The 12903-nt window shown below is 45.9% G+C and overlaps 1 protein-coding gene across 2 annotated transcripts; it reads left to right on the forward strand.

Moving 5' to 3' along the window:
* The first annotated feature begins 1932 nt into the window (after positions 1-1932).
* LOC149918131 (uncharacterized) lies at positions 1933-10923 on the forward strand. 2 transcript variants are annotated; one of them, XR_016465948.1, is made up of 5 exons: positions 1933-7492; positions 7828-7956; positions 8148-9053; positions 9396-10264; positions 10517-10922. XR_016465948.1 is itself a non-coding variant. In XM_090138922.1 (4 exons), exons 1-4 carry the CDS (start codon positions 7418-7420, stop codon positions 9981-9983), a joined length of 1698 nt encoding a protein of 565 aa, XP_089995048.1. In that variant the 5' UTR covers positions 1933-7417; the 3' UTR covers positions 9984-10923. The 2 variants fall into 2 exon arrangements, 1 of the variants encoding a protein (XP_089995048.1); XM_090138922.1 differs by having other exon boundaries at positions 9396-10923.
* The last annotated feature ends 1980 nt before the right edge of the window (positions 10924-12903 follow it).

Raw genomic sequence — 12903 nt, forward strand, 5'->3', positions numbered from 1 at the left:
CCAAGTCCTCCTATGCCCACAGCCTGCCTAGGTCCCTCTGGATAGCATCACAGAATCACCAAGGTTGGAAAAGACGTACAAGATCATCCAGTCCAACCATCCAACTATCACCACTAGTTCTCTCTAAACCATATCCGTCAACACAACATGCAGACGTTCCTTGAACACCTCCAGGGTTGGTGACTCCACCACCTCCCTGGGAAGCCCATTCCAGTGCCTGACCACTCTTTCACAGTAGTAGTATTTCCTAATGTTTAGCCTGAATCTCCCCTGGCGCATCCTGTCTGTCAGGTATGCTAGACACACACCGCATCCTGGTGTCATCTGCAAACTTGCTGAGGGTGCATTCAACACCACTGCTGATGTCTTTGATGAAGATGTTAAAGGGCATCAATCCCAGCACTGACCTTTGAGAGGCATGACTTGTTGCTGACCTCTAGGCAGACATTGAGCATTGACCATCATTCTCTAGATACAATCTCATAAACTGTTCCTCATCCATCAGACAGTCCACCCATCAAATCCATATCTTTCCAATTTGGAGACAAGAATGTTGTAGGGCTTTTTGTTGATGGCCTTAGTGAAGTCCAGATAGATGATATCAGTGGCTCTTCCCTTGTCCACTGGTGCAGCTATACTATCATAAAAAGCAACAATGTTGGTCAGACAGGACTTGCCTTTGGTGAAGAGGACTTACGAGGACAAATTTTGTGCATAGCACAGAACTACTAGAGTGAGTGGAATTATACCTGGTGATATTTTGCCCCATCCAACTCTGCATTTATCAGTCAAAGCAGATAATCAGATGTGTACACTTCTTTAAAATCTTATTTTTGCCAGAGGTTAGACATGTGAAGAATCAAAGTGACAGTCATGGAGGCTTTGGTACAGAACAGTAGCAGGAGCTGTGCAATTGTGTGCATTTATATGCGTATGTATGTATATGTGTGTCAGTACATATAAAAATGTTTTTCAGACAGATTTTATATCCTAGATTTTAGAGAGGTCATTTCACATTGTATGACTTCAGTATTTGTTTTTTTGCAAGTGTTCTTTATCACATTTGTTAGTGTGCAATGTGGAACTTTCTTATGAAATAGTAGTATAAGAACACCAAGAAGCTGTCACAGAGCTTTCAAACACAAACTTGCATGTAGTAGGAAACGGAAGTATGGTCTTCAGTTTGTATTAAAAAAGTAATAAAATTTAGGAGTAACTATGAAAGGAAGAGAAACCAAGAAAACCACGTTAGTGAATACAGCTGTGACTTATTACTGATCTTTAAACAATAAATTCATCAGTAGTATATAGAATATATTCCTTTTTTAAAAAAAAACCAAAAAAAAGTAAACTGAAATACGCTGGGAATTTTTCAGTTCCAACTAGCAGAGGATATGAGAGCAGTCTATTAAATATGACAGACATACATCGGAATTCCTTCCTTCTTGCACCACAAAATGAAAGTGTATCATGTTAAAGTAGAATTTAGTAGGTCTAATACCAGTGTTAGGACCTTGAGAACTTCTTCACACAGGGTGCTAGTGTTTTCAGGAATTCATGTGAGTTCAGATAGGGACTGGACAAGAATGTTAGAAATATTTATTAGAACAGTATCTTCTGGGAAGATACTGTTTAAAACCAGAATTTGTCATGTGACAAGTAAGGATAGTATGTCCCATATCTGCATGACAAGAGAAGTCTACAAAAGTTTCTCTTTTGTCACCTTTTTTTTAAAATCTCTGTAGAAATGTTACAAGAAGGATCACAAAATGCTAAACAGCAAATCACAGATGATACGGCATAAATTGTGTTTGCTATTATGACTTACTGTCAGAAAATTTTTCCACCAGAGCTTTTTTTTTTTTTTTTTTTTTTTTGCTGTAGTGTACCTAAATATAAGCTATAACGCAAACATTTCCAGAAACATAGTTTTTTGATGTACTTATTTATGAAAGCACAATATATTTGCATACATATGCTGTTTTTGCTTTAGAAGTTTAAATTGTTTCCCCAATAAAAGTGTAAGGTTTCTGGTATTTTAATATTTTCCAATCAACTCTATTTTATATTCTTCTGAAAATTCTGAAGTGGATTTTTTTTTCAGCCAGTCTTCGATCTGTAATTTCTAAACTTCCAAAAAGCAACATAATTAGCCTTTCAAATACTGTATGCATCCATTTACTCTTATCACTTTATCACATAACATTTGAAATATTTTATAGTGTTGATATGTAAGTGTGGAAATGGCCAGTCAGCAAATTCCAGTGAGGAATTTGCTAAGTCCTTATTCTCGGGAGTTTTGATTGTACAGAAACTGTTGAGTCACAGCCTAAGCCACTGATCGATCACCTGAGGCAAGGATTAAATCAGCCCTGGGAGCACAGGTGAAGGCAATTAAGCTGTATGACCGGAAGAGAGCTTGGCTCCACTTCTCCTAGACCACGTTTAAGCACTGACTAGCAGTGGGGAAAGATGTCTTTTTGGAGATCCCTTCTTTTGGAGTTTTTTTACTGTGAGCATTTCATTTTTGTTTGTCTCTTTCTACCACAATAATCTTTCTAACTATAAATCTGTAAAATACTATCCTAACCATGCTACTCTTCTAACATGTACACGATCTATCTTCTCTCCCTCCCCATTTCCCCGTGCCCTCACTTACATAAACATAAGTGGTTTGTTTAAACCACTTTCTTCTAAATGTTTTGTCTGTTTAGCACAGTCCATCTCAAGGTATTGAATAAATCAGGTAAGATAAAATCTGGTAGTGGTAACCTTAAGTAACTCACAAATGGTTGGCATCTACAACTGAGAAAGTGGAGAAAAAAGTGGTAACCGAGTTAATTATTTGCTGATATTGATATTCCTTAGTAATTTCTGTATTTCACTGGATTTTGCAGAGATTCACAGATTACTAGCTTTTTAAATGTGGTTAACCTAACTAAAAGAAATAAGATATGGAAATTTATCAACTGTTGACTGTATGGTAGAAACCATCATGCCACAAGCCTGACTTTTTCATAACTTACATATGAAAGAGAGATGGGTATAAAGCTATGTATGACTTTGTGGCCATCTGCAGTGAATGTGGAACATCACTGTGAGCATTACTGTACTGTGAAAGTGATTTTAAAGCTAGCAGATGAAAACACCAGAAGCCCGCATTATTTGTAAGTACTGAGATGGATTTTTTTATAGCTATTTGTCTAGCCAAGACACTGACAACATGGAAATCCTACACTTATGGCAGAAGTTCTTCCCCCATTCCCCTCCACCCAGAAAACAGAACATAAGCTCAGGAACCAAAGATAGGACATGTTAGGAACTGAGAATCTTAGATATAGAACAATTACCTGGAGTTAAGAGAAGCAGTGCTTCCAGAGTAAAATAAGCAGGCAGTGTATATAGGTAGGACTGCTATTGGATAACGAATAATGTAATATGCTATTGAATCTGTTGAGGGTGAGGCAGCTAGAGCTCTATGCAAAAAGTTGAGAGACTCTAACAGACAGAACTGAAATAAAAGTACCCACAAGAATGCTGAAATAGGTCTGAGGAGCAGGAAGGGGCAAAACTCCTGAAAGAGGAAGGAAATATTAACTACCAGCTAGAACAGTGCACCATCTGATCTAATATCCTTATTAAGAACATAATTCCCGGAGCAACAGCAACTAAATCAGTTTTCTAATCCTTTTTTGAACCTTATTTTCAACATGTTTTACTGAGTAAAATATTAGTCATTTCAATAATGGGTAGAAAACATACATTTACATTAATTGTTCTAAACATAACTGTATTAGAATGAACTGTTCAATGTACCAATGTATCAGTTTCCTACAACACACTCTGACTGCTGATCCAAATTCTCCGATACTTAATTGCTGGAAACCATAGGAAGATATCTGTATTCACCACTGTTTTCAAAATGAAAGATACTAAACATGTAGCTAGAACAGGCTCAAAGCAATTACTGGAAAGATATCACCATGGGTGCTCCTCTATAAACGCGGGTATTGTTTTACAACTTCTCCCTCCCCCCCCTCTTATCACATGAAGATGATGTGTGAACCTCCAGTGCCATTTTTGAATGCTTTTCTTGTTGTTTTTGTTTTTTTGTTTTCCCCTGAATGTGTGTTTGCAGCAGTACTTTGCAGTACCACGTTTGAAGTCTTTCCTGTTGGGGGGGGGAATGAAAGTGCTGAGCACTTATTGTTTGGTTTTGACATCCCACTGGAAAGCAACTATCATGCTGCAGCATTATATTTCATCAGACATTAATTTTTAAATAATGTTATCATCAAAACAATATTACACCATTTATATAGAAGATTACAGAAAAGTTGTATCTTCCCATAGGGCCTATAATCAAGTCTCTTTTTCTACATAATCAAGGAAGTGGTTAAACAACTGAGAGTCTTAAAAGAGCAGTAAGAATTTTAAGATGCAGAGAAATTAAACTTGCTCCAGTTTTCAAAGGTAAGCCCACATAGTTTTCTTAAAATTTAACACTGAGACCAAGAGTGAAGAAAGGTAGGTTTTAAGGAGTACAGAAAGCATTGTGAAATGGCACTCTGGTTATAGATCAGAGGGGCTGTGTCTTGTGTGTTAATTTGTGTTACATACTTTTCATCTGTGAACTCGAAAGCTTAAATCCCAAAAGACAACAGCATTCTTCCATTGTGTTAATAGCTCTCTGAGCAAAGCTTGCCTTACAAAGCAGAGAGGATTTCACCATCTCAAGACATTCATGAAAGAGGCTAGCAAAGAGCTGAATGTAGATTGTGACTGACTCAGCACTATTTTCAATATCCATAACACCAACGGGAAAGTGCAAGCCGGTACTGTTTCTTTAATATTTCACTTTTTTTTACATTAGCGTTTTTCCTACTTTATGAGTCAAATTAAAGGCTACACACAGCTAATCTTTTTAAATAAAGACAAGCTGTGCTAAGGGAAATTTAGTTTGCTGCTACACCTTGGGTTGAAAAATCCTATGTAATATCCCAAACCTTTGCTTGAACTCCAGTCCTTTTGTATCCAAAGTGTCATCTCTTGAATTCTGCTGCCACTTGAGAATTACTCTAACTATGAACATGTAACTATCTTCTCTCAAATTTCTCTTTACTGCTTCACATCCCTTGAATTGTTACAATTTACAGGCTTACTCTTAGATTTGTGTTTTCTTTTCTCATCTCCACTATTAGTTCTCTATCACCTTCTTTCTTAAACTTCAGCAAGTTGCCATTGCTCCCTATAGTGTTGTTTTCTTTTTTTTCTGAGATGGTAAAAAATGTAAGTTTTGAAAACACTTTTTTAAAAGAAGATTCACTTATTTTAAGAATAAATATTTCCAATCTCTTTTCATTGCTGCTTGTTTACCATTGAGCACAAGTAGAAAAATCTGAGAAGGCTCTACAGGCTCCTTTGCTTTTGTCTGTATGTCCCCTTGCAGTTTTAAACGTAGCGTTCACTTTGCTTCCCCTTGAAGAAGCAGTTCTATATAGAAAGCTAAGTTTTGGCATAATCTGTTCCCTAAAGATAAGTAGTTCGTGGTTTTTTTTCTTTCCTTTTGTTTGTTTTTTCTTTCCCAACCAAGACCATGGTTGGAAATGTGTGTATTAACACAACTGCAATGTTTTTTTCAGTTTTTTAAGCTTCTGTATAATTCATTGCACTTTGCAGCACAACTAGTAACTGATACTGTAAATAAATACATTAAGTTATATGCACTTTCAATTTTATATGCATGCATGCATGTACACAACTAAATCATGATAGGAACAGCTATTTGACTGCCAGTTCTTCTCATTTTTCAGGCAGAGATGCTCTGCCACCAAATGATAAACTAAAAGAGATTAAAATAGAAAGCAATAATTAAAAATAATCTTCAGGGAAGTCTAGAAGTACACATAAAATCACATTGATTAAAGAATATTTTAACTTAGCTTGGGATGAATAAAGAATGAGTCTAATTTGTCAGAGTATAAAGCTGACAGATATGTGTTCAGAGTACATTAAACTAAAGTTTATCTCTGTGTTCTTCAGATTAGGCCCCCAGGATGATATTTTCTGGATGCCTGATTACATTATCTGTGCCCAGCACAGAAGTACTGACCTGAAAGTCTTGTTTAAGTGACCATCAAAGAACCCTTTTCTATAATGGATCACAAGCATAGACAGGATTCAGTACTCCAAAGCAACATAAACTGTTGCCTTAATTATGAACTCTTCACTTTTTCAACAATTTTCTGCCTCGTTTAGGACATATCTTTAGAGAAATAATGCAGAAATCTAACTGCTTAGTTCACAGATAACCTTAAATATTTGGTGCATTTATATTTTGAACTGAACATGGCAATGTTGAGAAGAATGTAAAGGGGAAACCTCAGCATAAAATTGTGCAGTATGCTTATATATGCAGGGCTAAGTTACGGATTTCAGGATGACACGAAAATAACCTTTCTTTTATGTCAGTACTTGATTTTTAGTATGATCATTAGTAAATAATATCTATGCAAATTGCATGTGTTCATCACATGTTCATCTTTCAAGGTCAATTGTCTGTACTAGTCACATAAATTATTCCTCACCTTTGCAATAAGGGAGATTCACTACTTATTCTCTCTCTGATTGCTTCTCCTTTTCAGATCACACAAGGAAACTACAGATTGGCTTCTTTTTGCTAACTCATTGTTGCCAACATGAAAAACCAAGAATGGATAACAAGCATGGGCGGGAATCAAGAGGATGAGGCCAAGCTCTTTTTGATGGTGCCCAGCACTGGAACAAGCTGCCCAGAGAGGTTGTAGAGACTCCTTCTCTGGAGACATTCAAAACCTGCCTGGATGCTTTCCCAGGCAACCTAGCGTAGGGATCCTGCTGTAGCAAGGGGATTGAACTAGGTGATCTCCAGAGCTCCCTTCCAGCCCCGATGATCCTCTGATTCTGTCATTCTGTGCGGAGGGGAGCCCAGAGGCAACTCCTGGCCTGCACTTGGCTGTATCACGGAATCACAGAATGGCCAGGGTTGGAGGGGACCTCAAGGATCACGAATCTCCAAACCCCCTTCCACGTGGAGGGCCACCAGCCTCCCCATTTAATACTAGACCAGGCTGCCCAGGGCCCCATCCAATCTGGCCTTGAACATCTCTAGGGATGGGGCATCCTCCAACCTCTCTGAGCAGCCTGTTTCAGCACCAGACTTTGTGGTGGCGGCCAGCAGAGGGGTGTGGGGCCTCCATGGCAACAGACAGGGCTTTGTGATGTGGGGAGCAACCACGCCCACAGGCCATTGTGACATGGGGGGCGTCACTGTGCCTTTAGGGTCTGGAGTCCCCATGCTGCTCACTCTCAGGAGAGCAGCTCCGTGAGGAGGTATCAGCTCCCCTGCGTGCTTGTGTTTCCGAGAGAGGAGACAGAGATGTCCAAGGGACAGGAGAAGAAGAACCGTTCTCAGCTCGACAAAGGGCTGCCGAGCATACGGGAACGCCACCAGGTACGGGACATGGTGGGAAGGAGAGGGACAACATGGCACCAAAAGAGCCATAGTGTGGAACGGAGTAGCTGGGTGACATGGCTGGCCCTGAGCGCCTCTGGCCAGTGCACCTCTCCTCCTGCCCCGGAGCATTTCCTGGGGATATGCCAGCTCCTAGGCCGGCCTAGGCGCATGCAGGCCCAGCAGTGCTGTGTCCAGCAGCACACTGAGCTCAGCTGGGCTGTTTGTGTCCAGGAGCTGCCTCCTAATGGGGGTCAGGAGTGTCGGGGGACACTTCTGGAGACGCTGGTAGCAATGCAGCCAGCTGCATCCCACACACCTCCTTCCTTCCACAGGTGGGCCGCAGGCCACAGCAAGCAGTGCCGCCAGGCAGCTGGAACCAAGAATCATCCCTCCGTGAGGTTCATCTGCCGCCACTACGCCACCTGGAGAGCGCTCGTGCCTCTGGGAGTCACAGTGCACAGGTAGGGAGCCCGGGGGAAACCGGGCAGAATATCTTCCTGAGGTCAGGGAGCAGGGCAGCAGAGGCCACAGGGCTGAGCGCTGCCCTCAGGGCTCCCCGCAGGGCCTCGTGAGAGCCTTCCAGTATGGACAGGTGGAGCACAAAGGGAAAGGACCCCTCTAACTTAGCATTTCTCCTCTGTTTCTCTTGCAGGCGGACAGGAAGAAGCTCAGGCAGGCACCGCCCCACAGCAGTGACTCCAGGGAGGGCAGACAGCAACCTTTGCCAAGGCAGGCAATGCCAGTGGCAGGTGCATCCCAGCGTGCATCTTCTGCACGTGCAGAAGTTCACAAATTGCCCACTCTGCAAGCACCAACCTCCATGCATTCCCCAAGAAGCAGTCACCATGCCGTGGGATCGACAGCTTGCAGACTGCCTGCGCTTGTTCCATGTCCTCCAGGCAATGCTCAGCAGCAGGATATGGCAGCGAGGGCCGAGAGCTGGGACGCAGATATGCTAGTCCCTACGTCCTCCCTCCAACCAGCACATAAAACAACCAAGTCGCTGACGTTGGCATATCTTAGGCGTCCAGTAGCTGCAACGCCAAAAATGTGCCAGAAACCAGTAGCTGCAAGACCAAAACGCTGCCAGAAACCGGCAGGTCCACAGCAAGGCGCACCCACCTGCACTGTGGGAACACTAAGAACAAGTGCTCCAGTGCTGGTCCCCGAGGCTGGGAGTGGCCCCGCAGATGAGATGCTAGCAGATCCCAGTGCTCAAGAGGGCATAAGAGATGCTGATGGGGCTTCTACCGCACGTTCCCTCACAGCACAAAAGGCAGCAGATGATGGTGCCAAAGCTGCGGGCATTTCTGGGGGCATGCCGGCTTCCAAGGATGTTGAAGAGAGGGTACGCTCCTGGGTGAGACGGCACTTGTTCTTGCCCTGCCTACTTTGCGCTTCCCGCAACGTTGTTCTGGTGGACATACAGGAAGAGAGGAAAGACACCCCTGAGAGAGATGCTGCAGCAGAGGCAGCTGAAGTCCCATCGAGAACACCATCTGGCGAGGCAGAGGCCCAGCCTCCAGCTTCTGCTGTGGTTGTGCGCCTTCAGCACAAGGTGAGTAAGGCACATGTGGTTGGCAATAGGCATGAAATGGAGGCAGGTTCTGAAGCGTGTGTGGTGGAGTGAAGTCTGCCAAGATGAGCCCTGGTGTAGTGGGCCGGCTGCCAGGATGCGTCAGCGACTGCTGAGAGGGGGCAGCTTGTGTGTAGGTGTGCTACGTGGGGAACAGTACTAAGCCCGTGCAGCTCTAGGAAGCAGGGCAGCTGTGACCGCGGGCTCAATGCTACTCTTGAGGCTCTCTGCAGGGCCTTCTGGAAGCCTTTCCAGCAGGTACACGTGCAGTGTGAAAAGACAGGGTCCCGCTAACTTAGCTTTTCTCCTCCATTTCTCTTGCAGGAGGACGAGCTGGAGCTCGGGGAGGCACTGGCCCGCAGCAGTGTCTCCAAGGAAGGGAGACAGCCTCAGTCAACTTCTGGAGCATCTCTCTTTGTTCCTGCACCCCCACTCCAACCTGCACATGCCACACAAAAGTCACTCACGTTGGCATATCGTGGACATCCAGTAGCTGCAAGACCAAAACCCAGCCAGAAACCGGCAGGTCCACAGCAAGGCGCACCCACCCGCAATCTGAGAACAAGAAGAAGAACTGCCCGGGTGCTGGCTCCCGAGGCTGAGAGTGGTCCCGCAGATAAGGGACCAGGTCCCAGTGCTCAGGAGGACAGAAGAGACGATGATGGGGCTTCTACCTCATGTTCCCTCGCAGCACAACAGGCAGCAGCAGATGATGGTGCCCAAGAGGCTGGCATTTCTCCAAATATGCTGGATGCCAGATACATGCGCTATAGGCCACTCTCCCTTGTGAGAGTGCACGTGTACCTGTCCTGCAGTCTTTGCAAATGCAACTACGTTGTTCAGAGGGATGTCAGGAAGAGTTGGAGGATAACCCTGAGAGAGATACTGGAGAGGCAGCAAAAGTTCCAATGAGAAAACATCATCTGGCGAGGCAGAGGCCTATCGTCCAGCTTCCTCTGCGGCCACACATACCAGGCGTGGGGGGCACCATGCACCTAGCCCCACCTCACTGCCAGGTGACTTGGGAGACCACAAGCCCGTGCTTTTTTTCTACGGGACAATTGAGAAGACAGCCCTAAGTAAAACAGCAGCAGAGGCAGCCAACATCACAGCAAGCATGTCTAGAGCCCAATCTGGTGAGGCAGAGGCCAAGCCTTTGGCTTCTGGTGTGGCTGCAAACCCAACAGCACCAGGTAAGGAAGGCACACATGGCTGGCCACGGTGTTGAAATGGAGGCAGGGTCCAGTGCGTGCATGGTGGGGTGAAGCCTTGCAAGCTGAGCACTGCTGTAGCAAGCTGGCTGCCAGGGCGTGTCAGAGAGTGCAGAGCCTCAGGGAAGGGAGACAGCCTCTGTCAACTTGAGGACCATCCCTTCACATTCCTGGAAGCAAACCAGACAGCAGATGATGGTGCTAAAGCTGATGTCACTTCTCATGTCATTCTAGATGCCAATGATGCTGATGGTCCACCTTTGCCAGGATGGCACTCTGGGCTCTGAGCAGGGCTTTCACCTGCAGCTGCATCAAGGAACAGCAGGAGGAAGAGTCACGAGGCTGCTGGCACCAGGCAGCTCCCTGCAGATGGCTGCTCCCAACTCAAGGATTTTGGAATTTTGAATAAATCTTTTCTTAACTCTCTCCTGGCTGTGTGCCTGTGTGTGCTTGTGCTCTGTGTGCACTTAATGGCGGACAGTCCCTGTGCCTGTGGTGCCAGTGACTGGAGTGTGATCTCTGGCTAGCAAAGGGCAAACCAGATCAGCCAGTGAGTGCATGAGGCGGCCTGTGAAGAACTGGCTGAGAGGCCCTCTAAGGGCCCTCTCCCTCTCTACTCTGCCCTCGTGAGGCTCCATCTGGAGTACTGCATCCAGCTCTGAGGCCCCCAGTACACAAAAGAGAGGTGTGGAGCTCCTGGACAGAGTCCAGAGGAGGGCCACAGATATGAACATAGAGGTCTGGAGCACCTCCCTTACAGAGACAGGCCGACGCAGCTGGGCCTCTTGTTTTCTGCGGAGACAGCTTCAGATCAGAAAAGACTGCTCTGAGGAAGGGATCCAAAGCAAAAAGGGTGACAAAAAGCTCTTCTGGGGCTTTCTGAAGCCAGCAAGGAGCGCTTTGCCTGTGCTGGGGAGCTCGCAGCTTGTGGGCAGGCTGCTGAGCTAGCGTGGGCAGAGCCAGCACTGCCCTCCCTCGAGCAGGCTACCAGGCCTTAAGTAGAGTGCCGGGGTGAGCGACTGGGAGGGGTGTGTGTGTGTGTGTGCGCGCCTTGCAGGCTGCAGCTTGTATGGCAGTGTGCTGAGCCTCCGCCAGTGTACGAGGTGAATGTGATTGCTCTAAGTGGTTAGAGATCAGGGGCGCCTATTCTAAGTGACCTGACCCTTGAGTCACAAGTGGTCAGATGCTTGCAGAGATCCGGCCACGGCTGCTACGTGGTCGAAGGCCGTTATTACAAAAACTGCGTACCCAGACAGAGGCCCCATGCAAACGGATGGGAGTCCACGCAGCTGGCTGCAAGAGTGCCGGAGCCTGGCACTTGCAGTGGAAGAGAGCAAAGACAACACCTATGTGTCAGATGCGAATGGATGTATGATCTGCTCAGCCTGGTGGCTGAGCTGAAGAATGGAGAGGTTGAAGAGTACCAAGAGTATGGGCGAGAGATGATGAAACAGGTTGAGGCCTCGGGTAAATCAGAGGATCCCCTCTTCTCTTGTCACCAGGCAGTACGGGGTGACGTCAGAAACTGGGGGGAATAGAGACAGGTCCCTGCTTGAGGAAGCAGGCGAATCCGCTCCCGACCTTCCCCACCTTGCCACTTCCCCTTGCAGAACAGATAGGGGGTCCTGCAGGAGGAACTGGCTGCTGATGAGGAGGAGAGGCAACCTGCCCCCGAGGTCTTACTTCAGTCATAGAGGCCTTCCACTAATATGACAACCTCTTCCACAAGAAAGAAGGGTTCTAGTTGTTGGCAGTTTGCTCCTGAAGGGATCAGAGGGCCCAGTGTGCAGAGCTGACCCTCATCACAGGGAAGTCTACAGTCCACCTGGGGCCTGGATTAGGGCTATCACCAGGACACACTCCAGCCTGGTGCACCTGTCAGACTGCTACCCCCTGCTGATCCTCCAGACAGGTGGGGAGGAAGCTGCATCCCGTAGTGAGAGGGGAATGAAGAAAGAAAGACTTCAAGGCCACGGGACGCTTGGTGAAGGAGTCTGGGGTACAAGTTATTTCCTCTCACCTCCCTCCATTTTTGGGGAATGACATGGAACGAAATAGAAGGATCCAGTCCATAAATGCTTGGATTACGAGACTGGTGCGATTGGGCAGGGCTTTGGGTTCTTTGATAATGGCTGGTTTTATAAGACACCGGGTGTGGCAGTAATACATGGGAAAGGTTTATCTTGCAGTGGTAAAAGGGTTCTTGGGCAGGAATTAGCAGAGCTCATTTGGAGAACTTTAATCTAGATTCAGAGGGGGATGTGGTTGTAGGTGGACTTGCACTGTTGGAGCAGTGCTCTACTACTGAAGAAGACCAGAGCGCCTCTCACCCCCGCTACGGTGAAATCGGCGTGCTCAGCTCGCTCCCTGAAATGTCTGTATACCTATGCATGGAGCATGGGGAATAAGAAGGACGAGTTAGAAATCCGTATTCGGGCGGGAGATTTTGATCTGATGCCAATTACAGAGACGTGGTGGGACATGTCACATGACTGGGATGTGCTGCAACTAGAATTCATTGAGTACTGTCCAGGGGCAGATGAGGAGCGAGTTGAGAGTTTGTGGGTAAGTGTGGAGTCACAAGGGTAAGTGTGGAGTCTTGCATCTGGGCAGGAACAAGC

The sequence above is a fragment of the Phasianus colchicus genome, chromosome 4 (assembly GCF_987193195.1).
Source record: "Phasianus colchicus chromosome 4, bPhaCol1.hap1.1, whole genome shotgun sequence".
In the NCBI taxonomy this organism is placed as follows: Eukaryota; Metazoa; Chordata; class Aves; order Galliformes; family Phasianidae; genus Phasianus; species Phasianus colchicus.